The sequence below is a fragment of the Emydura macquarii genome, unplaced genomic scaffold, assembly GCF_026122565.2.
Source record: "Emydura macquarii macquarii isolate MOO-44397 ecotype Brisbane River unplaced genomic scaffold, CSIRO-AGI_Emac_v2 contig_1786, whole genome shotgun sequence".
Taxonomy (NCBI): Eukaryota; Metazoa; Chordata; order Testudines; family Chelidae; genus Emydura; species Emydura macquarii.
The window spans coordinates 109591-136343 of record NW_027131923.1 but is presented as its reverse complement, the minus strand read 5'-3'; the positions used below and the strand labels follow the sequence as shown (position 1 = coordinate 136343).

The window sequence follows — 26753 nt, the reverse complement described above, 5'->3', positions numbered from 1 at the left end:
CTGTAAAATGGCATTTTGTTAACTGCTAAAATCTAAGTCATACCTGATTAGGTATGGTGTTCTGCAGAGTGACAGTAATGTTTGTCTTCAAATCGCTAAGCGTGAGGTTAGCTACACTTGATGATATGACATTGCTGATTAGAGAAAGATTCTTCAGGGACGGATCCTGAAACAACAAAAAGGTAACTAAGAGTGAAAAAAAATTAAAAAGAAAAAAGTTAAATACAATAGGGGACACACACACACAACTTCTGAAATTACACTGATTAGAGCTGGGTAAAAATGTTGGAATGTTAAAATCTGATGAGAAAAGGAATGATTTTTTTGTGGAAAATGTATGCTAATTTGCCCCTCACCCCCTGGTTTTTTTAATCAGCTCTAACATGGAGTTAAAGAATATTATGAAGAATTCCCCCATATAGAGGGTCCCAAAAAGTTACCTGAAATGGAGTTGTCTTTTCAAAAAAGTTGAATATAATTCTAGAAGCCAGATGCACATCTTCAGAAGGTAAGTTTGTCAGCAATGATGAAGGCAGTGCAATAGCTCCAACACTGTTTATAGGTGCTTGGGTGCCTAGAGCAATCTGAAAATTAAACACAAAAAGGCACAATAATTTTTGTTGCTAATGAAAGATTAGATTGTGCCTTCGGCTCAATCCTGAGTCTAGGAGCAGCTATGCCACCCCAGGAGCACCACTGGGAAGGAATCATGACTCAGAATCACAATATTTCCCCTCAGTAGAGGAGCCAGGTTTTGCAACTTGGGGGGTGATGGACCACTGGTCGTGGGCTGGAGAGCAAGCTTGCCCATACATGCCCCCAACAACAGGGGATCTGTCCCACAGGGCTGGGCCCAGCTCCCCACTCGGCATTGAGGTCTGGCCCAGCCACTCATCTGCCATGATGGAGAGATGGCCAAGCCAAATTTGAGTGAATGGCATTGGGACATGGTACATGGGTTTGCAGCACTTGTCATGTCACAATGCCCAGAGTGGAGAGCTGAGCCCAGCCCTGTGGGCCAGGAGATGCTGCTGCCGGGTGAGCATGGGACAGGCTCACTCTCCAGCCCCATGTGAAAATTTATATCGTACGCCTCCTTTTGTCAGCTGCATAATATGCTTGAAAAGGTGCCACACATACACCTAAAGGCTGGCGGGGGTGAGTGGTCACACACCTTGCCTTCTATTAGCTCTGCCACTGCATCCCCTGCTCTTCTTTTGCTCCAGGGGAGAAATAATTTACCCCAGCGCTGAAACGGGTATAGCATAGTTCAGCTCTTGCTACCCACGCTCCATCCATTTGTTCATGAGGACAGAGCATCATCACTGTGGGTAACAGTGCTTTGCAAAGGACCCAGAGCCATAATCGGAGTAGTTCTAATGCAGCTGTGCAGGGGGTGGGGCATTGCAAGGCTGCCCTGGGGCTAGCAACAATCTAGCTCTTAAGGAGTCATTCCAGGGACAGAGAGAAGAGGGGAAAACAATGTATGCTTTTAGAAGAAACACCGAGATGGTAAGGAGGAGGGAGTTGGGAAACAGACATATAGTCCCGCACATATTTTAGCTTTTCTGAAGTTGGTATTTTGTAGCACAGAAATTTACAGCAGTATTTAACTACTTAGATTCCAGACACTGGGAAGGAGGTGGCAGTGATGACAGTGTTTTTAAAGATTTACTACAAAATTGTTTTTATTTTTAAAAAGAAGTCCCCAAACTTTTTTGTATGAATCCAAAAGAACTGTACATAGACATTGTCTGTAAGTGAAATTTAATACTGCATCTTAAACAAAATTTGACACAATTATCCCAACTTCAACACCATTTTCTGCCAGACATCTGACACCATAAATAGGAGAGGAGATCAAGCCCTATAGTTAAAGGTTTGTAGATCAGAATTTTGATTTGGCCTGTTATATAACTAAGTGTAATGCCAAGAGTCTGCAGTGGACAGGACTGAATCTGGGACCTCTGTGGCTTAGTATATGAGCCTCTACTGCTAGAGCTAAAAGCCACATGACTGTCAATCAAGACGTAGCAGACTCATCAATCTCTAGCTGGGCTAGGTGCCACTACGGGGGACAGAGCACTACACCAAGCAGGCCTAAGTTACATAAGGACATTTTGTAAAATTTTGATTTAAATCTAGGATCATTATTTGAACACCTTCAAAAGGTGGGTGCTTTCAGAAGTTAGGATTTTGGTTTGCGCCCATCTTTAATTACGACTACTACAAAGCAAAGGTTTGAAATAATTATTCCTTTTTAAACTGCTTATTTTCATTCCCTTGTTTACAGTAATGGTAATGTCATTCATTCTGGCAGATAAACCAGATAAATTGCAGTTCAGTTTTCTCAGGATCTTAAAGATGTAACATCATACAAACAAGATTTTAACTTTTAGCTAAAATAAAGTTTAAGCTTTAAGATTAAGTATGTTTTATTCTCTTTAGCTTTCTGAGGTAACCAGTAAAGGTAAGATACTGTAGTTGTATAACTTAAAAAAAAAACAGTAATAGTTTAGAGCTCATGAAAGGTGTGAGAGATTCTCAGAACTCAAGAGAGAAATTGTGTGTATCTAAAGAACAGATGCAGCCTACAAACAGCCATGCAAACTTCCCAACAATGTCTTAACAATGTGCATCAATCCTGACTGGGAGGTCAGGGAGTGCTCACTTCAAGTGTGGAAAGGTAGTTCAAGCTCCAGAATCCAGTCTCTCACCTCTCTTCTTAGACTGCTAGCACTGAGACCCCAATTAGTTTTACAAAGGCATTTCCATCGCACTAATCCAGACTAGATACAAATTTGTTGAAAGGCTCTGCATATCTGATTACCAGTCCCCTAAATCTCCCAGCACATCATGAGATTTACTTAGCAAATGTTAAGCTTCCACAACTACTGCCTTCCTGGTCTCGCCACATACATATACATCACACATTCTTAGGAAAACAAAACAGAATTTAGATCTTGCTATTACCGTATTTCACATTATTTGTATTATTCTAGAGGATGCAAGCCCCACTTATTGCTCAAATCAGATTGTGGTACCAACTTGCCTGGGAGGACAAACAGTGCTCTAATATTTCTCACGGACTTTTCATCTCTCACAGGCAAAGCCTTAAAGGTTTGTATTGTGCCATTTAGAATTATCCCAGAATCAGAGGGTGGAAAGGTTTTCAAGTGAGAAAGTGGTGTTAAATCTTTCCAAGCACTTTTCTCTTGGCAAAGCCAACTGGCCATGACTGACAAATATATATGAAAATCATAAACTAAGCAACTTAATAGCTCTTTTCCAGGCACCCAATGTAATTCTAATACCAGTTCTCACAGATGAGGCCATATAGCTAAACTCCTTGAAATTCTTCAGTGCTCTGGGCGTGGGTGATTAAATGATTCATGATTCTCGACTGTGGGTAGGGAATGTTTTTGTGACACTGCTTGGATTAAGGTGACCATTTATAATATTATTGGTATACAATGAGCCCATGGAGAGAAGCCAGGCGGGCACCTCTGAGTCACCAAAACATGTAGGAACATGCCTGTGTTCAGGGGGACTGCAAGTGCCTTTTCCTGCCCATGTGCTATGGGCTTGTGTTTGAAACAAGCCACATGGCAAACCAGAAACTATAAAAATGCAGCTTCACCATCTCCATCTTATCATCATTCCTGCTTCCTACCACTGGATCAACTCATCTACAACTGAAGCTGTGAAACAAAGGACTGAGAACCATCCAGGCACTGGATGTATTACAGAGGAACTCCACAAGCCTGCAAACTCCACAGTTTTGCTGAGAAACTGATATATGTGGACTTTAATGTCATTTGTATGTATCTGATTGCTTTGACCATTTAACATTTTTCTTCTCATTTGTTTCTTTCCTTTTATAATAAACCTTTAGTTTTAGTTACTAAAGGATTGGCTGGCAGCACAGTATTTTGGGTGAGATCCAAACTCATATTGTCCTGGCAACGTGGCTGACCCTTTGGGGATCAGGAGAACATTATTGGTAAAGGGAATAGAGTTTTAATGATTTATCTCTTTACTGGACCTAGTTGCTAATTGGGGGCCAGACACTGAAATGCAATAAAGGGGGCTGTGTATTTCCTTTTTGAGGCTTCTTGATAATCAGTATGGGGAATCAGGAGCACTGTTTGTGACTGGTTGGGGAATCCAACTGCAGTATTAGCCTCCAGTTCTGGGAGACTCTGCTCTCCCTTTGCAGCCTGCCCTGCCCTTGTCATTTTCAGGTGGGCTACCCTTGGCATGGATGGGTCATGGTTTTGCCAAACCCTTCTGGTGTGCTGGCTGGTCCATTACTAGCAGCTTGTTAGTGACATATCAGCTTCTGCTAGGACTGTAGCTTACACCTTTCTTATCAGTACAAAATTTTTCTCCTACAAGTCGTAGTGAAAGAATAAGAATAAAAAAAATCTTTTGAAGATTTCAAAACCAAAATAGTTAAAATATTGTTAATAAAGATCCTGTGATTACAGCAGAAATGCCTACCAAACATTGCATGGCATATAGTATTAAATAAAATTTAAACAAGCAAAATTATATGCATATGCCATCTTTTTTCCTTCCACATATCTGACCAATGCATATCTGGATATCATTGTCTCTTGATTATCTCTCTCTCTCTTTTTAATATAACAAATGCATTTTATCCACAAAGAGTCTGACTTAAAATTTGTAAGGATTAAAATCATAGGTGGCTTTACCTGAAGGTCTGATGAGTCTTGGACAGCGAATGACATTTTGCTGAAGCCGCTGCTGTTGACTTTGATGACAGCTAGAGCCAAAGCCGGTGAGGTAAAGTTAATGGACTCTGTTGAAAAGTTCAGTTTTAAGCCAATGGCATCCACTATTTTTATTATTCTGTTAAGACAAAATATGCTTAGCATTACAGTGTGCATATCTCTTCATTTTCAAGCAGGTTGTGAAACAGCAAGCCAAGCATGTTCTAAAAACAATCAGGGCTTTTCTCTGATCTCTCTTACGCCAGTGTAAATAAGAAGGAATTCCACTGAAGGCCATGGAGGTTACAACAGTGTAAAATTAATGGAATCAGAATCATGCCTCTGACATAAAATTTCAGTTTGGGTGAGAAAAGAAGTGCGGGCTGCTACATCATAGGTAGTTCCTCAAACTATCACTGTACCAAGATGACAAACACAACATTCAGTTCATCCATTTACAAAAATGCGTACCTTTTAGACATTGGAGATACTAATGAATGTGGAGCATTTAGGAGATTGCTAATCGTGTTGACCATCTCTCTTGCAGCTTTTGGCTCTATTTTCTGGGCTGACAGAGTGTGCTCTATTTTGGATATTATGCTCTCAATTTCAGATGCATTAATGGGGGTATATGAGGTATTTGACAGATCATCCAAAATTGTTCCTACGAGAGAAGAAAAATAGTGTGCATTAATTGAAAATCATCAAAATAGTGTGTATACCAAAGGGAATAAACCTGAGTAGAAAAATAAGCCATTATGTGTGGCTACCATCTTGGCTGATATACCAGGGATTGAACCAGGGACCTCCAGAACGAACTAGCATGAGTCACTACACGACAGAGTTAAAGAGACTAGAGTGCATAGATGACGCTGTAACAGATTCCTATCCTCTGCAGACTGACACAGAGGCAGACCTATAACACACACTTACTGGTGGGTTATAATTATATAACAAGGCAGTTTCACAATAGGTCATCATAAGGCCGCAATCCTGCAAACACATTAATCACTTACCCACATGCATAAATATCGTTAAGCCACGCAGAGTCAGGTCAGAGCTTATAAGGACAAGCTTTTAATCAGAAATGTATAATCAACTATATAATCAAGCAGATGATTCCCATAAAACAATACTACTGTTTTAAATTACTTTTTTATTAAAAAGAATAAAAATAAAAAACCTTTATGGTTACAAAATCCCTTAGAGTGATGTCATTTATTTTTCTTCCAAAATCCCTGAGTAAAAAGGACATGAGTTTGCTTTTCCTCCAAAATGTTCTTCACACAGTAAGTTTGCAATGGTTTTGTAACTGTGTTGGTCCCAGGATACAAGAGAGACAAGGTGGGTGAGGTATATAATTTATTGGACCAACTTCTCTTGGACAAAGAGACAAGCTTTCGAGCTTACACAGAAGAACAGCTCACCTCACCTTGTCTTCACGCAGCAAGCCTAGCCCAGAAGATGAAGAGTCATTAAATGAGTGTGGAATTACACTATTCACGTATTTATGCAAAGTGAGTGAAAATTCAGCAGTGGTGTAAGTGGACCCTGCTTTGTTTAAACTAGTCTTCAATTTTCATCCTGCTAATTCTAATTTTATATCCTTAAACTGAGAGCTATTAAAAAAATATGCATTAACTGGTAGAGTATTTATAGTTATAGTATAATCCTGGCTGCCAAACAATTGGATTTTCATTGTCCACTTTTAATATTTTTATGTAAGTTAAATCATTTCATGGTCACTCTCATGATCCTATGACCAAGGCTAAAGTGACGTGTGTTCCCAAGTCAAAATCTACTAATCAGAAATAAGTAAGGGTGGGAGAATCTGTCCCAAAAAGAGAACTGTACTCAGCTAGGCTCTTAACAGCATAAAGGTCTTTCAGAACTATGTTACTTAAATCAGTTTTGAAACTTGATTAAACAGGCAAGATCTCAGTTCTGTGAAGGAAAAAAAACCTCCCTTAGACAGAAGATGCCAATCTATCAGCTTCTCATATTTACCTGTTGTGCTGTTGATCCCGGTAGCTTGGGTAACAGTGGTAGAATGAACACCAGGAAGAGATGTGATGGTAGCATCAGTGGAAAGAACAGTCGCCATATTTGTAGGTTTGGTTGAAGGAATGACAGAAGGAACTAGAGTAGCAGGTTTGGTTGGAGACGTAGGAAGATAATCTACTCTGGTAGATTTGGTAAGAGATGTAGTGAAATATTTGGTGAGAGGCATAGCAGAGGGAATTGTAGTGGCAGGTGTAGGAGAAGGTGAAGCAAGGGGAACTCTAGTGGTAGAAGGTGTAGCAGGGGGAATTGTAGTGGTAGGAGTGATGGAAGGCCTAGCAGTAAGTTTGGTCAAAAGATGATTTGTAGTAGTAGGTTTGGTTGAAAGATAATGAGAAAAAATAGTGGTAGGTTTGGGGGGATGAATATGATGAGTAGGAATGATAACATAAGTTTTAGTGGAAGAAGGAGCTGGAGTGCTAGATCCATTAATGGGAAAACACACAACTGTGTCTTGTCCATCACTATAGAAAAATCAAAGAAAATGATATGAAAGTTGTGGTAAGCTTAACATTTTTTATATCTTAAAGAATGCAATTCAATCAGTAAAGGAAACCTTTAAATGACATGCACATTATCATGATTACAATACTGTATCAGATCAGATGTCTGTGGTGCTCTGGCAACAAATATTGTTAATTCCTGTCACATTTTGAGGATGCAAATTCTGAATTCTATTTTGTTAAATGCTCACCAGTAATTCAGGTACTGTACTAGCAACACTACCTAGACTGCCTACTTTGTGGATGATATCCGGACTTTAGGCTGGCTTTATAGCATGTGAGAGAATCAGAAGAGGAAGTATAAAGGACAGGCCTTCCAGCTCAGTTCGGGGAAGGCAGCCGAGGGAGAAGGACATCTCTCCCTTGGTGCTGGGGTCTGGGCCTGGGCCTGACCGTTATCCTGAGGAGAGGCTGCCAGGGCTACCAACTGGCTGGGGCCCTGAGGACTTGCCAGACCTGCCAGAGCTACCTGAGCCCTGTGAGCCAGAGGAGACCCCTGGGTCTTGTGACCTGGAGGAGCTGTCTTGGGTGCTGTGACCGGAGCGGATAGGCGCCCCACACCCCAGATCCAAAGCGTCCGATACCAGGGTAACTGAGGGGACTAGATCTGCAAAGGGGATCCCTTCCATCACTGACCGGGGTTTAACCAGTAACTCAGGGATGCTAGGACTTGATGGGGGACGGTGACCACCTGTCCAAAGAGTGTCTGTTTGGGGCGTACGCAGAGGCCTGCCATACCTGGAGCAGCCTGAGTCTCAGACGTGCGTGACGCAGCACTTAAGTGCACACTGCCATATGACCCCGTAACTGCAGGCAGGTTTGTGCCGTCACAAGGGGACAGGCGCATAGGTTCGTGATAAGGTTCGACAAGGTGTTAGGAAAGCATGGGCCCAAGTAGGGTCGAGAAAGGCCCCAATTAATTCTATTATCTGCATCGGTGTTAACGTGGACTTTTGTTCGTTTACTAGCAGGTCCAGACGGTGACAGGTGGCCTGAACCAAGTCGAGACTGTATTAAACCTGAGTCTGAGACCTGCCCCTGATCAGCCAGTCATCCAAATATGGCTAAATCTGTACCCCTTGACACCTGAGATATGCAGTCACAACCGCCATGCATTTTGTAAATATCCTTGGGGCGGAAGACAGGCCAAAGGAAAGGGCTGTAAACTGGGAGTGGGAACGACCCACCACAAACCGGAGGAAATGCCAGTGGCCAGGGAATATTGCAATATGGAAATATGCATCCTTCAGGTCAAGGGTGGCACTGATGTACTTGTTTAGCTCCTGCAGGTCCAAAATAGGCCTGAGGCCCCCTTTCACCTTGGGAATGAGGAAGTAACGGGAATAGAAGCCTCTTCCTCTCATATCCACTGGAACCTCCTCCACAGCTCCCAGTGCGAGAAGGTTCTCCACAGCCTGCACGAGGAGTGTGAGGGGTCCCTGAAGAGGGACAGGGATTTGGGAGTATGTGGAGGGGGGGGAAAGAACTGCAGGGTATAGCCCACTGCATGGTACCAAGGACCTAACAATTTGAGGTTATATGGGCCCATGCCAGGAGAAAGGGGTGAGGCAGTTTAGGAATCTCGGGGAAGTAGGATCCTGAGGTGAGACTGGAAGATCGTCCTCAGGCGCACCATCAAAATGATTGGCGCTGCCCGCCAAGAAGGGGCCGGTTGATTGGCTGTGGAGGCAGACGGGGCCGAACGCCGCCACTAAAAGTTGTCTTTGTCCCTCCTTCTGTACGTCTCGAAGCACTGGGCCTGGTACCTAGGCTGCTGTTGTTGCTGCTGGGGGCGGAACTGTCTCTTCGAGGCCTGGGGCATGTAAAGGCCCAACGAGCGCAAAGTGGCCCTTGAGTCCTTCAACCTGTGGTGCTTTGTGTCAATCTGGCCTGAGAAGAGGGCACTTCCATCAAACAGAAGGTTCTGGATGAACTGTTGCACCTCCTGGGACAGACCAGATGATTGCAGCCACAAGCAGTGATGCATAGAAATGGCAGAGGCCATAGATCTCGCAGCCAAGGCAGCCACAGCCAAGTCTGCCTGCAAAGCAGCCCTGGCCACCGTCCTGCCTTCCTCCAAAATGGTGGCAAAGTGCGGTGCAAGCTCCTGGGGCAGAGCCTCCCCAAAGCATTTGAAGGAGTCCCAGAGGTTGTAGTTATATCTCCCTCGCAGCACTTGTTGGTTAGCAATTCGGAATTACAAGCTCACCATTGAATAAACTTTCCTCCCAAACAAGTTCAATTTTGTATTGTCTGTCTGTTTTTGTGAGTTGTACCTGGTGGTCTCTGTCTGTCCCGTTCATTGGCAGCCAACACCACCAGGAAACCAGGGGGAGGGTGTGTGAACAAGGTCCTGGGGCCACTGGGAACTCCCAGGGATTCCAGTATGGCCATTGAGCCGGCCATTGGCCCTGAGGGCAACCAGGAGTGGCCGGACAAGAACCTTGCTCCTGAACCCCAAGTCTACGGTGTTGTCCAGGATGGCCCACTGAGGCTCTGTCCTCCCCTGAGGAACAGGACTCACTTCCCAATGACCAGTGACAGGCTGTGCCTGGCCCCTTTCCTGTAGGGCGGTACCGTGGTGAATGGGAGCGGTGTCTGGCCTCCTGAGCCCCTTGGTGCTCCGACGATCACCGCTTCAGCTACGGGGAGTGCGATGTCAGCAACCGGTGGTATCATTCCCTAGACCAGTGCCATGCCAGAGAGGACCTTTGGTGGAAGGAGAAGCGGGATCGACGCAGCACCACAGGTGAGCGTCTCGGTGCCGGGAATTAATGGTGGTGTTGCTCTCCCTGGGCAAGCATCCAGACATCAGTGACCGGGTTCTGTGCCGTGAATGCACAGGCGAACTTGTCAGTAACAAGGATTGCAATCGGTGCCGACTCCCCGAAGGTGAGCACCTGCTAGACCCAGAGCGGGATTGGTGCCGTCCTGCTGAGTACAAGGCCTTTGGTGCTGGCGAGTGAAAGCGGTGCCGAGCCAACACTGCTGAACGTCTCCGGTATTGGCACTCTGCCAACAATCTTCCCGGTGATGGGAAACGCGTCCTCAGAGATCAGTGCCTCAAGGGAGGAGACCTTCTCCATGGCGACCTGGCTCGTGTGGAGGCACGTTGGGGCTCCGGAGAGTGGTGCAGCCATTGGGGGCAGGTCCCATTGAGAACGTTCCCTTTGACGCCAGTGCCTTCCCTTTTGCCTGCTCCATCGGGGGCACAGGCATTGGAGGCAAGGGCAGGGCCATCAAGTTCCCTGCCACTTGAAAACCTTGGGCGTCAACAGCACCACGAATTGCAGAGGCCCTTTTCCACTCCCTAGAGTCAGAGATGGCTCTCTTGGAGGGCTTAGGGCCCTAGGCAGTGAGCTCTGCTCCTGTAGAGTCTGCTCGGCCTGCTGGACCTGTGGTGGTCCTGTGGTTGATCCCGTGTCCTTGGTCATCTTTGGCGTAGGGGAGCGACCCTTCTCCGATCGTTGTTTCTTCTGTTTCTTCTTCGATGGTGAAGCAGAAGACTGGTGCTGTGGATGTTTCGGTGCTGGAGGGGCACGGTGCTTGGCACCAAGAGCGAGCGGGATGGCTCCGAGGCTGGTCTTAAGGCAGCCTCCGTCAGTAAAGCCTTCAGACGGATTTCTTCTACTCCTTCTGAGTCTGTGGCCTGAACGCCTTATAGATTCGGCACTTGTCCTTCCTATGCAACTCCCCCAAACACTTCAGGCAACTGTCATGGGGGTCGCTAAGCAGGAAGGATTTGCCACAAGACTTACAGGGCTTGAAACCCGGAGATTGGGGCATGCCCCGCTGCCGAGCGGAGGTCCCTAATGGGAATAAACTTTAACTACTAAACCATCTACAACAATTGACTAACAAAACACACTAACTACTCAATTAACGACTACTTAAGGCAACACCAAGACCCTGTCTACACTTACCTGTGAGATTCGGCGGCAGTCGACGGGAGTTACGCAAAGTACGCAAAAAATCTTGCATAACTCCCGTCGACTGCTGGACTTCTCTTCTGCGCTCCATCTTCACTACGCTGCGCTACTTGTGTAGATGGTCTTAGTACATCGATTTCTGGATCAACTGAGCAGGTCTGCACTGACCGCTCAGTTGATCTAGAGAAATCGATCTGACGGCGGTGAATTTGCCGCCATCAGTGTAGCCGTAGCCTAAAACACTAAATTCTAAGAGGCACTTGCAGTAGTAAGCAAAATGCAGTTCTAGTAACTGTCAGTGACAGAAAGAAGGAAGTGAGGGGGCATAGGGCCAGCAGCACCTAATATAGCACGGCATGTGCGTGGGCCTCCAGGGGCACTGGAGATGGCCTTACAGATACTATTAAAGGGAAAAATATTCTGGTAACCTTGCACGAAGGTGCACACACACCTAGAATGGAATTGACATGAGCAAGCACTTGAAGAATTAAGATGACACCATTGTTCAACAGTCCAGATTGTACCTGGGTAATGTCACAGAGAGGGCTAAAGGAGAGGAAAATTCCATGGGGTTTTACTGAAGGAGATTCCCTTCCTGATTGTTATGTTGTGGCAGGAGTTTTTGCTAATGCATCCCAAACTAAAAATAAGAATATTCCTTAAATATGAAAGCAAGACTTTGCTATGTGTACTTACCACTTCAATATTTGTAACTCTTTAGCAGCTGAAGGCCAAGATTGCAGAGCTAAACAGAAGCACTGTTCTATGGTGACAAAGAAACAGAAAAGCATTATCCTGATTTGTGCGGTAGCATAGAAGTTTGTTCATAACCATGATATACAATAGTTGAAAATCATGTTTTTGACAGTTAATTACATAAAGCATTTTGAGATATAGTTTGTGAATGTGAAAAAGAAAGCTTGACACAGTCACGCAATAAATCAAAATAAATATTGCTATACAATCACATCTTTGCAGTGTGCCACAAACTGTCACAGACAGCAGAGAGAGCTCTTTTGTGGGTGTTGCAAACAAATGAAGTGTAGAAGCACAATTTCATGGCTTGTAATTGAAAAAAAGACTTTATGGTGGTGGATCATGCATACCTGTACTTCATCAAGTAGTGCAGCAGCCTGTCCTTCATTAATTTGTTAAACAAATTTAATCAGCAATTTTTCTGATGCAAAATTTCCCCAATAAATACAAACACTAAATACATTTCCATGTCTAAATATCCAAAATAGAAAACAGGACAGAGAGACACTTCTCACATACTGTACCTCCAACTAACTTTAATTAAACTTTTTAGTGTAAAAATACATTTGCTTCTTTTCTGTTAAAACATTTACAGTTAATCTTTAAAATTATAATCCTTAGACTGAAGAGATTCACTGTAATAAAACTATATTAAATATTAAAGACAACTTACCAATTTGGCTTATTTCTGCTTTGTCTTTTAAATGTGCTATTACATTGCTTATATTAGCGGTCTTGGACAGCTTTATTATGAACTTGCAGACTGATATACTACAATAAGAAGAAATAAATTGTAAATAAGGAACAGATTTGACTATATGCTGTATACAGAAATACTGCCTGTATCTGAATTAAAGTACCATTTTCCCAACCTATTTTCAAATTTGGGAATGTTTTTATGCTAACAACCTAGCCTTTTTCAATTTAAAAAGAGAGAGAATGAGAGGACCACTTTGCGTTGGTTTGCTCTCTCCTTGATCCACAGACACTAAGTAAGTCTTAAGGCAAGATTGTCTGCTGCACTCAGTTAAGCTACACAAATAAGTGAATGAAGACCCAGCACAGTGAATGAGTTTAAGTGACAGGCTAAAACTTCTGTTTAACTAACGTAATACTGATGAGATCAGTACCCTGAATCTTACCCATGCAAAATAAGGGTCCAGTGCAAGAAGTCATGGCTTTACACCATAACCACAACCAAGAAATCAGTCAGCCTCTGCCTGACCTCCCTGGGATCCAGCCAGCTGCCCCTATCATGCAAATGAAAGTAGAAACTAGGCATTCTTTGGTCTGCATTAGACTTAAGAGACATCCCTTTCAATCCCCAGCAAAATCGGGTTACCCCAGCGGCATGCCAGCCAGCAACTACCCTATCTCACACTGAGCAACAGTGGAAACAATTCTAACGCCCTTCCTCCCAATCCAGGCCTCCCAGGAGAGGGTGTAACCTCAGTACATCAGCCAGTTCTGCCCAGAGGGAAAAATCCTTCCAGATCCCACAGAGGGGCATTCTGGCTAGACCCGCAGCACACCATGATACAAAATTATGACACCTTCAAGACCAATAGCTCACAGGGAGGGAGGCTGGAAGGTCCTTAAGTGTCAGCAAAGATGATCCCCATGCCCAGGAAAGAGGCACTATAACCCAGGGTTGGGCATGTGTGTGGCTGACCATAAAAAAGATCAGCGATCCCCCTACAAACTGGGCATCAGGGGAGTGGAAAAAATGCCCTGTTCCATTCCCATTGTCACCCCTTTAGTCTTCCTCCCTGCTGGTCTGGTCAAATCCTCATCCCTACTGAGAAAGGGTGGGCATTTTATGTTGCATGCAGCAAAGCTGCAGGGGTGGGGAAGCAAGGCTGTCAAAGAGCTAGTTACAGTTCCTTTATCCTCTGCTCTATTACCCACCATGCTGCAGATTAGAGTATCCTGGCAGCTGTCCTAGCCTGAACTAATTGGCTAGGGTCTCTAAATATGTATTCTGGTCAATCTTCCTCCCTTCTCTGACATTTTGGGGAAAATCCTGGGAGACGTCAATGGGACCAAGATTTGGTCCAGTGTCTGTCTGCCTGCCCCTAAGTCTGCATACATGGGGCCTCAACCCTGTTTCCATTTACTTCAATTGAGGCAGGATCAGCCCCACATTTAATTTCCTAACTAGTTTGGCTCCGTTCTACTATATATATATATATAGTATATATACACACATTTTTGTACACAATCCACTACAGAATCTTAGTGGGTAAAATTATTATTTTAAAATTTTAACATGACAGACCTTTCGTTTTCTGCAGCACACTCCATAAAAGAAGACTGTAAGGAAAAATAAAATAAAACTAAATTACTCTGTCAATAGAAAACATGTTTGATCATCAGATACTGAGAATTTCAGAAATAAATAGGAAGTGGACTTTTGCAAATAGCTATAACAACAAATAAGCACACAATTAAAAGTGCTTACCTCACTTTGTTCTTGCAATGTTTTGTTGAATTCTGAAATTCTTTAAAAACAAAGGTTAACTATAAATGGTGCATTCTATTTATGTTTATAAAGAAGATATTCACAGAAGTTAAAATGATAGGAACTAAAAGAATATTAAGATATATAATATTTTTTCAAATACTCATTGAATTCTACTTGGCAATGATTTCTTAACACCATGCTAACTCCAAATCATATTTAAAAATTGTATAATTACTTTAAATGGGCAAATTTCTAGCATTATAGTAAACAACAGCTCAAACCCATGCCAGCAGATGGAATCATAGAGAGGACAATTTAACCAGAGTAATTGGCTAGGAAAATGATCTTAGCAGTTTTGTTTTGCCCGATCAAGACTTTTGGATGTTTGCAAAGAAAGAAAACTATGTATCTTTGGAATATTATGAAAGAATATAGGCCAAAACAAAACAAGGTGAATGTGAACAAATGCATATAGACAATCATAGCCACAACAATATTTCATTTTCATTTTCTAGGCAGAATGGGACCAAAAGTGGGTCAACCATGTTTTCCTGATAAACACCCACATTTGAATTCACAGATGACCACAGACAAGTGTTCAGATTTTTTTCCTTTAATCAGCCTGCCAGTACACATGGGAAATTTCACACAGCTTCAACACACTCATTATTTTCTTACTAAGGCCCTGAACCTGCAAAGTTCTCCATGTACAGGGGAGCTCCACTGAAGTTGCAGGATAAGAGTCTAAACGAGGATATTAAATAATACTATTTGTAAAATCTCAAAATACCCATACATAAAACTAAAACTAAGAATAGTCTAAGCAATTTAAATTTTACCCAGGCTATGAGAAAACACTGAAATTCCTTATACAATCTTTAAAATATTATTAATTCTAGAATAAATACAGGAATAATGAGAAGTGAAGAACCTGTTGACCACATAACAATTCTCATTTAATCTTAAATACAACCAGCATTCAGCAGAATTTGAAGCGTCAGTTTAGATGGTAATTATAAGTTACTTACTTTGATTCTTGTAGAATAGGTGTTGTAAACTTTGTAACTTTATTGCTGGTGATTACATCATTAAACTGTCAGAAACAAAGATTCCAATAATAAATAAAAATTATGATTCTTATATATTCAAAAAAAATGCACATCTTACTCAGCCCAACAGTCTGAAATTGCAAAGGCAAGAAGCATTCATCATGAACACCCTGTGAAACATGTTTTATCAGAAATGTTAACAACTGTAACCCATGGATCACTGGATGCCAACTGACAGAAAGCACAGAGGGTACATAGGATTTTTCAGGGATCCCCTGGGCCAGATATATGCATGATAGTTCACCAAAGGCTGATGTGAGGTCTCTACCAAGAGTTAGTAACCCACTAGTATTCATATTCATTGTGAAATGTATGTATGGAGAATATTTAAGGAATTATATAATTATACTGAAAATAATGTTCTTAAGGTCACGGAGTTAAGGCAGGTCACCAGGAGGTGACATATTTTAGAAACTCTCCTTTCAGACAGAAGGTAATAGACACCTCTCTCTCTGTCTGGCCATCTGTGTATTGCACCTCACAATGTAGGTCTATTTGCATACTGGGCCAGGGGAAAAAGAAGAGATTGTGAAATCTACGAGAGAGAAAATTTACAGGAATAAACAAACAACGGGGGGATGAGGGGGTGTTGGTTCTGTTTTTGAATAAAGATGAAGGATGGAACTGGTATATCTTGGAGGGCAAAAAACCACAAAGAGTTCTTCACTGAGGAGGCAAGCTGAAAGCATGCTTGTCTCAAGTAAGGAAGGTCATACCAGCTTGGCTATAAACCACTGAAGGACTCTGGGTGAGCAATACTTGGTTAGGAATAAGAGTATCCTGTTAATTAAGTCTAGGCTCTAGAATGTGTGTTATTTTATTTTATATGTAACTATTTGTTTCCAATATGTCTACCTGCTATTACTTGTATCTCTGCTTTTTTAAATAAACGTATACTTGATTTCACCGTAAACATCTCTAAGTGTTACATATTAAACAGAGTGGTGATCTGAGGTGGAACTGGTAAGCTGGGGTACACTGTTTCTTTGAAAGCAGCAAGTATGTAAATACTGCAAATGTCCAGTAGACCAGGGGCTGGAAACTTCAGGAAGACACTCAAGGGCTGGGGTGTACCATTTGCTAACCTGTAAATTAACAGCGGGGCCTGTAGGCCTAGAAGGGAGTATTTGAGTTGCTCATGGTCAGTTGAGTAAGGGAGCTGATCCGCAACACACACAGATAAGACTTCCTCATGCTAAGGGCAGGTGGTGGCAAAGTGCATCACAGCCCTGGTTACCCCCAGGAAGCATCACACCAACAATTGATATTTGTAGGTTTACTGCACATAGTGGACATCTTGCTGAAAGAGGCATCTGGCATCTATTACACTGATATGGTACAAAGGAACATTAGAGATTGTGAAGTATTTTCAAAGATACTTTAATGCTTATTGGTGTAATAATTGTAGAAATAAAATTAACATGATAGAATCTTCTCAACTAGCATATCCCTACGGAAGTAGAACATACTTAAAGCAACGTCCTGATTGTGACAGAGTCACAATTGCTCTGGTAAATATTAACTTTAAACACAAATTTGTGATATAAGAGTTAACAATTTACAAAACATTTTTAAAAATTGTATTAGGATAAGATTAATTTAAACAGATAGAATGAATAATGGATAAAAAAATTCTTAGGACTTACTATTTCAACATTTAATGAAGTATTACTGCTTTTTTCACTGTATTGAAATTTTACACAGCCCATGTAGAAAACTAAATACAAAAAGATAAACAAAGTTAATAATAATGTTTATGGTTAATTGCTTGATTTAGAACCATTTTGAGAACTATACATTTCATTTGTTTTGTATCATGCGAGGACATAGAATATTCAATCTACCTTCTCTCTACCATTCATTATTTTGTATTCTTCTGTCATACTTATTCATCTCCTCCCTAAAATAAATATTCCCAATATCTTTAGTTTCTCCAAGTCTTTAATAATTTTTGCTGCCCATCTCCATCTATTTCTCCTGTATCTTTTTCAAGATAGAAAAACTAGATCGCACATCGTGACCCAGACTTGGTCTTCATAAGGACAGCTTTGTACTGCTTCCCCAGTTTTAATCTGCTCTATATGTTTCAGGCTGGTATAGGAAGAATTTTCTGGTGGCATACAAATGATATAGTGACTCCTATATGATTCCTTCCTCGTGACCAGTCAGGGGATGTGGCTGAAGGGAAGGGGGCATGCTGGGCACTGGTCTAGTGTCAGTGTAAATTAGAGCAGCCTTTAAGCTACTCTAATTTAAAGTCATCAGTCAATGGCTTCAAAGGCTGTCAGACCAGCCATGATTTACTGGGACATAAAGCCCCTGTTCTAGCCATAGGGAATGAGTCATATCACTCATTACTACATCATGTCACTACATCAACTGTGAACCACTGAAGGCTCACCATATACAGCTTGCTATGTCATCTTTAGGGCAGCTCTGTACCTGGAGAACAGCTGTGTTTTCTGTTTCCTTCTAATCCATGATTGTACTTTCCCTCTCACTGAATGACTACATAATTTCCTTAACAAAACTGTTTTTGATTTTTGAAAGTCCAAATACTCATTTATCCATTCTTTTGTTGACACACTGAAAGTGGATTAAAGAAGTTACCATTTTCCTTTCCAGAAGCCATGCTTGTTTGTCCATATCATATCATTTTCATCTAAGTATTCTATAAATATTTTTCTAATCAATCTTTCAACCTCTGTTCCTGGTACTGAAGTAAGGCCTACTGGTCTGCAATTCCAAGATGACCCTTAGAGTCTTTTTTTAAAAATGGATACATTTGTTACTGTCACTTGGCATAGCTAATTTTAATAAGAGATTTTATACTTTAATAGACGCTCAGACATTCAGAGTTCTTAGATGTACACCATCTAGTCCTTGAGCTTTAATTTATCAGTTTGTCATAGCACTTTCCTTTTTCACTTCTCAATCTCTGCAAAAATATGACCTAAAGGTAATGATATCTTCCCAGCAGACTGAGTGGTCTTTGCAGAGAAGCTAAATGATTTCTTGGAATCACTAATGATACAAAGATATCATTTAGTTTTTCTACAAAGTCCTCACTCTCTTTAATTTCTATCTTTACTTCCCAATAGTTCAGTGGACCCATAAAGAGGCTTCCTGTTTCCAATATATCTAACAAATCTCTTATTTGTTTTTATGTCTTGGCTATTTGCTGTTCGGAATCCCTCTTAACTCTCTTAATTATGAGTCTGTCAATTTTAGTTTCCTCAGTTTTAATTTTCATATTGTATTGTATAATACATCTGACTTTGAACCTATTCCAGTGCTCCCTCAATACTTAGTATAATTATACTTTCTATTGTTTCATTTTTATCCTTATTTTTAAATATAGCACTATTTTACTGCCTGTTTAAAATAACATTAATGATATTATTATAATACAATTTTTAAACGCATTCTTTGTATTTCCTAAGCTTGATATAATAGGTAGTTGTAGTATATAAACTTTATATTTACATGTGGATAAGAGAAATTATCAATTTAATTTTTTTCCTTCAGTATGAAACTTATGAAATACAAATTCAGAAAACATTTGCTTAAATGTTATTTTTTAATATTAAAAATGAATTTGTAAGAGACAGTTACATACTTTTTTTCTAGGTTGGCAAGCAGGATATAAGAATTTAAAAGCTAGGTTATTTTAGAGATATTATAATTATATTGCATGTATGCCTCACTACCCAGAAGAGAGAAATATTTGGAGAAGATACATTTAAGAAAAACCCCTACTAACCTGAATCATTACAGATGGCTGATGAATTATGTAAGTTGTAACCAGGTAGCTTTGTTTCTGCAAAAAATATTAATCCAGTTGAATTCAAATGTAATCTTGTCCAACATATGTGTTTAAAAATTATATTTTAAATGATGTTTTTATAAACTTAAATGTCTCTAGGTTTTTTAAGTATTTTAAATTCTATCTATGCTTTCATCTATTTTTGGTATTTCTAAGGCACCTATCACCAGAGTGTTTAAGTCCCACTATTTAGATGTAATGTATATCTACCTAAATTGTCCTGTAACACTTCCCCCAGCATAACTACATAGTATATCTATACACATATACATAAACATGCTCTCTATATAATACAAATATATTTTAGTGGTCACTATTTAAAAAAAAGAAAACAAAGCAGAAATTACATTTTCCACAAACTAGTATCTGAAACAATGTGCCACTGTTCCCTATACTTAGAATGGGAAGTTAATCTGGTAACACATTAGATAGACAGATGGACAGATATCATCCAAAGTCAGGTAGAGCAGTTACTTCCCTAAACAACGAAATAAGATATTCATCTCCATAATCTCTATTACAACTTTCCAGGTACAAACAAAGAGTGAAGAAATGGGCCCTTTGTCTAGACAGTTTTGCTGAATATTAAATTAAACAAACAAGTTAATAAGGTTAATATACTATGCACCACAATGTAATATAAATCAGCATATCACAAGCAGACTCTTAACATACTACCATGCTCAACCACTATACAAAGTATCATGTGTTTTTGATGGTCTTACTCCAGCTATTTATTTCATGAACACATGAGATTCAAAAACTATTCTATTTCGTCCAACCCATTATTTTATCCTATTCTGATATGGAAGGATTTTTCTTTCACATGGTACAATATGTTTGTATATACATTAAGTCATATACTTACCATTTTTACAATTAGTATAGTTTATACCTACAAAGAAAAGTAATGATCAGAAATAAAGGTTGCAGTAGACAAGCAGCTCTTTTGCATAAATCCAACACAGTAGCATTGAATCATACTTCTATCTTTTATTTATCCATCAAACAATAATCAGTTCAGGCAATGGCACTGCAAGCTTTCCTCACATCACTTAGTCAAGCCTTCTCAATCCTGTTGTGTAGGCATCATTTCTTGGGGTGAGACGGTAGTTCAGTCTTCATTCCCAATGAATTCCTGATTTCTCTGCTGAGGTTGTCATCTTACGCCAAACATGATGGCATGATTTACGTTTTTTGTGCTACAGAATAAAATGGGCTGATACTGCTAGTTCACTTTTTTCACTTTAGTAAGTGGACAGCCATCAGAAGGCAGTGACTTTGGATTTTAGGATGATCCAGTTTTGAACCCATTTTACAGAAGTAAAATGTTCCATACCAGTCCTGTGGGGCACTTTTTAAACATTGTTTGAAGCTTCAATTATTTTATAAACTCACTTCATTATACAGTATTATAAAAAATACTAATACACTCAGCTCACTCTTTAAATTAAAAGAAGTTTGCCTTACCATTTGTATTAGCAGTAGTGGGTAGGGTAGCATTGTCAGTTATGCTGAAGGTTACATTTGCAGATAATTTTCCTAAAAGAAATAAAGGTTCTTAAGAATAACTGAACTTATTAAAATAGTTAACACTGTATCAAAAGCAACACATTAGAAAGACTCAGTTTAGATTATTCAGATAGTAGAACAAAGATGAAGAGAACCGACTATCTTTCTCTGTGTTGATACAGAGTCTTAGCACAATGAGGCCTTGATCTTGTTTAGGGCCTGTATGTGCTATCATAATGGAAATAATAAATAATAAGGATACAGTAAATGCCAGAGAGCAAGTTTAGGGATGATCTACACACTTTTATGCCTCAACCCTACAAAAAATGCTGGCCATCATCATTGTGATTTTCTTGTATTCCATTTCACACTGTAATTCAAATTGTGTCTGACTGAATAGTTTAAAATCAATGCCTATCTCACGCAAGTTAACCCAATCTGTTAGCATAATACATAGGTATTAATTTCCAAACTTATTTTGAACTCAATTTTACCTTGTACATTTGATTTGGCTAGTAAACACTATGTTTAAAGAGTCATCCTCAACCATTTAAAACCCGTTTGATTTTTTCAAGACAAATGATTCCTGGTCCAGCATATCCTACACCTTTGCCCCTCTGCACTCTGATACCCCACCACCAGAAATACTGTTTGTGTGCAGATCTGAGCTCAACACCATACTGGACATGCAGAACAAATCATATTGATTCTACCCCTTTCACCCACAGGTACAACAGAATCACACTGATTCTGTGGCCAGACAGCACTCTCGTTTTCAAAGACTGTTCCATACTTCCATACTTCCTGTCCTACTCTGTGGGATAAATGGATTTATGCTTTACTGAATCAATTTCTGTTCCCATTACCTTATCCTAAAGGCTTCAATGGATAACAGCAACCAATCAAAACAGAGTGATCTTGACAGATATCACAAACAGAGTCAAGCTGGCCCTTGTCATTAGCTGGGGGCAGACTTTCAGGTAGTTAGGAGCCTGTGGAATATCTGTGCACCAGACAGTAGATGCTAAAGCTACAGTACATTAATGCAATGTAATGTGAACATTTTAATCAAACCAAAGTTAAAAAATTCAAAGATAGGGTTCACATAGCAATGTTAAATTTATCCCTTTCAGTTACTGCATGCTTTATGACAGGACCCTGTAGGATTAAAATCTCAGTTTTCATGTATATGCAATGAAATTATATGAACACAATACAAAACAAGACTGACTGCTCATATGAAATACCATAATAAAACAAGTCATATTCAAAATATGAGATCGTAGACTCCCAAAGCTCATAAATCATCCTTTTCTGCCACTCAGAATAGAGTTTAACAAGCATATAAAGCCTTACCGGCTGTTGTGGAGAAGTTAAGCTCAGGGATAGTAGTAGTTTCTGCAGAAAAAAAATAGATACAAGAATTTCTAATAAAAAGGCTACAAAATACTGATCGTATAAATGAACTGCCAGGTCACTTTCTGGTTTCTAGTTCAGACTCTCCTCTTGTTTGCACTAGCTGAATCAGTAATAATTTCTTTTAAAAGATGAGTGAGTTAATTCAGAATAAAACTTTTGCAAGTGAATGGAGAATTAGGCCATCTGTCTCTAAAGTCAGGGAACACAAGAGTGGGTTCATCATGTCCCTCTTGTTTAGAATATGATTGACCCAATTTAAACCATGAAACATATTCCCATATTTGACCATGATAGACACAATATAAAAGTGTATAATGAAGGAAGTGGATATTTAAAATTGTTTCAAAAATATTTTGAGTAGTACTAGCAATTTTACTGAATTCACAGTTCAATACAGCACCAGCATTCCCACATACTTTCTAAAACACAAAAAATGCAGGAAAATATTATATAAAAATAAGCATATGCTTGTCTGGTTTGGCTCTAGACAGACATTTAAAGTTCTACCTAAAAAGGATAGGAGATTCTTTTGATTAACAGTATCACATGAATTTCATATTTTCAAAACTCTTATCAATGCAACGTTAATGATGGCGGTGGCTAAAAAGCCAATATGATAAACATTTTTAAGGTTGTGAAAATAATGATCTAGGGACAAATTTAACACTAGTTTAAACAAGCACAACCCTATTGAATACAAGAGAATTTTGTCTACTTACACCAGATCTGAATTCGGCTCTTATTCTAAACTCTGTATTTGTGTAAAATAATTCTCACCTTCAGAACTTGTTCTTTCTAGTGAAGTCATATCTGAGTAATAGAAGAAAATTAGAAAAAAAGTAAAAATTTACATAATAAAAATGTAATACATGCTAAATACATTAATATATGAGAAATGCTAATAAAATCTTGCCTGAAGCATTAATGGGGTAGGTGATAAAAGTAACGATAGAGGATTCTGCTGAAAAATAAATAAAAATAGAGAAGAACAACATTAGTGCTTAAATTTTTGTTTCTTAGAAAATGGGGCCAGATTTTTAAGCTCACTACACTCACAAATGGGGACAGAATTTCAAAAAGTTAAGACTCCAGTTTAGGCACCTGAAAGAAGTGGCCAGATTTTCAACAATACTTAGAACTCACTGAGGACAAGAGGTGATGAATACTTTTGAAAATCTGAATGAGTTCTTGAATGGGAACTGCTGGTAACTGAACTTTTTTGAAAATTTTGCCCTTGGTTATTTTAGGACTCATGAATGACAGATTAGTCTGGTGTAGCCTGGCCAGTAGCTATGAACTTCCCTGCCATTCTTCTGTTGAAGCTGTGACAGCCCTGCTAGTCTAGTCCTGTGACTCTTTTGCAAAGGTTACCAATTGTATTAAATTGTGGTAAACTGTTCGCAATATGCTTATATGATTGTCCATTTTCCGTACATACAGCCACTTTTGCTAAAAATTGACAAAAGGATGCAAATAATTGCTTCAGCTATATACATGAAACAAAAAACATTATTAATAGAAGGAGGAACAGAGAAAGCCAATGTTAAGGTAAAAATTTTAATCAAACACATGCTAGGAAGTTCAGATAAAACCGTAACTTTAAATCCATTTCTTTAAGTTACTGAATGTTTTATGAAAGGGTCCCATAAGTTTAAAATCTCAGTTCTGATGTATATACATAATGAAATTATATGAACTTGACACAAAGTAAGACTGATTGCTAATGTGAAACACAATAGTAAAAAAATGATATTCAAAATATTAGAACATAGACTCCCAAAGCTCATAAACCATGCTTTTATATGCCACTCAAAGTACAATTTAACAGCAATATAAAACCTTACCTACTGTTGTGGAGAAGTTAAATTCAGAGATACTAGTAGTTTCTGTAGAAAAAAAAATTAAATTAAATTAAATATAAGAATTTCTATTAAAAAGCCTATGAAATACTAATCGCTTAAATGAGCTGCCAGGTCTCTTTCCCATTTTAAATTCAGACTCTCCTCCTGTTTGCACTAGCATGAATCCATAATAACTTCTTATAAAAGATGATTGAGTTATTTCAAGTTGCAAGTGAAAGGAGAATAAGGTCATCTGTCTCTAAGTTCAGAGATCAGGAAAGTGGGCTAACTATGTCCCTCTTGCCTGGAACATTATTGACCTAATTTAAACCATGAAATGTGTGCCCATATACCATAATAATGGACACAATACAAATGTTAATAATGAATGTGTTGGATATTTAATAATAATTCCAAAATATTTTGAGTTGTTTAGCAATCTCATTGAATTCACTGTTCAACACAGAACCAGTATTCCTACATATTTTCTAAAATACAAAAAATGCAGAAAAATACAATGTAAAAATACTATGTAAAAAAAAACCTGTCTGGTTTGGTTCTGGCCGGACACTTAAAGCTCTGTCTCAAAAGGAAAGGAGTTTCTTTTGATTAACAGTATCATACGAATTTCATATTTTCAAACCTCTATCAATGCAACCTTAATGATGAGAGTGGCTACATAGCCAATATGATAAACATTTTAAGGTTGTGAAAATAATGATCTAGGGATAAATTTAACTCTAGGTTAAACAAGCACAACCCTATTGAATACAAGAGTTTTGTCTTCTTACACCAGATCTGAATTTGGCTTTTATTCTAAACTCTGCATTTCTATAAAATAATTCTCACCTTCAGAACTTGTTCTTTCTAGTAAAGTTGTATCTGAGTAATAGAAGAAAAATAGAAAAAAGTAAAAACGTACATAATAAAAAGGTAAGACAAGCTAACTATATCAAAATATGAGACACAGTAATGAACACAATACAAATGTGAATAATAAATGTGTTGGATATTTAATAGTAATTCAATAATATGTTAAAAAGTTTTAGCAATCTCACTGAATTCACTTTTCAAACAGAGCCATTAAATTTTAAAAAATGCTCCATAAAAATAAGCATGTACCTGTATGGTTTGGCTTTGGCAACATACTTAAAGTTCTGGCTGAAAAAGAAAGTAGTGTTTTTGCATAACTGTAGAATATGAATTTAACAGTTTTTTTAAAAAATACTCTACCAATGCAACCTTAACTATGGAGTGGCTAAATAGCCAGTATAATAAACCTTTTTTCAAAATTGTGAAAACACTTAGCGTGGCCAAATTTAGCCCTGGTTTAAACAAGTACAAACCTATTGAACTCACTGGAGTTTTATCTGCTTATATCACATCTGAATTTGGCCTTAATTCTACAGTTTTTATCTGTGTAATATATATAATTCTCACCTGCAGTGCTTGTACCTGAAGTTGTAGCTGAAAAATATAACAAGAATATAAAAAATTACAAAAAATGGCAAAATAAAAAGTAAGACTTAAACTAAAGAAATCTAGATATGAGAAAAGTTAATATGTTGCCTGAAGCATTACTGGGGTAGGTGATAAAAGTAACAATAGAGGATTCTGCTGGGGAAAAAAAGAAAAGAACATAAACAAACATAAAGTTAGTGCTTTATTTGTTTATTTTTTTCTAAGAATGTCAGGGCCAGAATTTCAAGCTCTCAAAACCAGTAAATGGGGACAGAATTTCAAAAAAGCTAAAACTCCTATTTAGGCACTTAAAAAAAGTGGCCATATTTTCAAACGTACTGAGTACATATTGAAAACAATGATTTTTTAATACTTTTGAAAATCTGAAAGAGTTACAGCTCTACAGAGCTCTTGGTAACTGAGTTATTTTGAAAATTTTGCCCTTAGTGTTTTTTGTATGCATGAAAGACAGAGATTAGTCTGGTACTGTCTGGTCAGTAGCAATGACCTTCCCCACCATTCTTCTGTTTCAGGTCAACCTTGAGCTGTGACAGCCACGCCAGTCTAGTCCTATGACTTTGTTGAGCAAAGAGCAACAATTTTATTTAAATACTGAAAACTGTATGTAATATGAATTACCTATTTTGCCTCAAATTAGCTGGTTTTTCTAAAAAATTAAAAAGGATGTAAATAAATGTTTCAACTAGATGCATGAAACAAAAGAAAATTATATCAATACAAGCAGGAACAGAGGAAGGAAGGGAAAAAAACAGGGATGTATGCCGCAATTTATTCTTCAATGCACACAGTTAAAATGTCTTTCCCCACATCGCAATACAAGAGTAAATAGTATTCAAAAGGGCACTGTAGCTCAGAGGACAATGTAGCTCAGCTACAGCTTATGATATCTCAATGACTACTTTGAAGGGTTCTACACAATTGCTTGTGAACGTGTCAGTAGACACCAACACTATGTTTTCCAAACTGCTCCCTAACAAGGCAATGTATCATCACAGAAACAAACCTAGTTCCCATCTATCAAACTGCATTACCACTTCCACCTTTGCTTCTCTCCTCAAACAAAAGGATATCATCCAGCCTTGGAACACAAACCCCAAACGAAATAATTCTATAAG

At 39.1% G+C, this 26753-nt stretch overlaps 1 protein-coding gene across 1 annotated transcript in view; it reads right to left on the bottom strand.

Moving 5' to 3' along the window:
* Window positions 1-26753, bottom strand: part of ADGRG2 (adhesion G protein-coupled receptor G2) — a 78032-nt gene that overhangs the window by 26505 nt on the left and 24774 nt on the right. The window contains exons 6-27 of the mRNA XM_067556470.1: window positions 25726-25773; window positions 25597-25623; window positions 25279-25317; window positions 24160-24201; window positions 23229-23273; window positions 23093-23125; window positions 22784-22822; window positions 22253-22294; window positions 20855-20926; window positions 20253-20279; window positions 19322-19378; window positions 17205-17275; window positions 15478-15542; window positions 14447-14486; window positions 14264-14298; window positions 12659-12756; window positions 11926-11992; window positions 6744-7261; window positions 5208-5400; window positions 4719-4875; window positions 441-584; window positions 44-166 (exon numbers count right to left, since the gene is read on the bottom strand). Coding sequence (XP_067412571.1) covers window positions 44-166; window positions 441-584; window positions 4719-4875; window positions 5208-5400; window positions 6744-7261; window positions 11926-11992; window positions 12659-12756; window positions 14264-14298; window positions 14447-14486; window positions 15478-15542; window positions 17205-17275; window positions 19322-19378; window positions 20253-20279; window positions 20855-20926; window positions 22253-22294; window positions 22784-22822; window positions 23093-23125; window positions 23229-23273; window positions 24160-24201; window positions 25279-25317; window positions 25597-25623; window positions 25726-25773 — 1982 coding nt within the window. The remainder of the gene's footprint in view (window positions 1-43; window positions 167-440; window positions 585-4718; window positions 4876-5207; window positions 5401-6743; window positions 7262-11925; window positions 11993-12658; window positions 12757-14263; window positions 14299-14446; window positions 14487-15477; window positions 15543-17204; window positions 17276-19321; window positions 19379-20252; window positions 20280-20854; window positions 20927-22252; window positions 22295-22783; window positions 22823-23092; window positions 23126-23228; window positions 23274-24159; window positions 24202-25278; window positions 25318-25596; window positions 25624-25725; window positions 25774-26753) is intronic.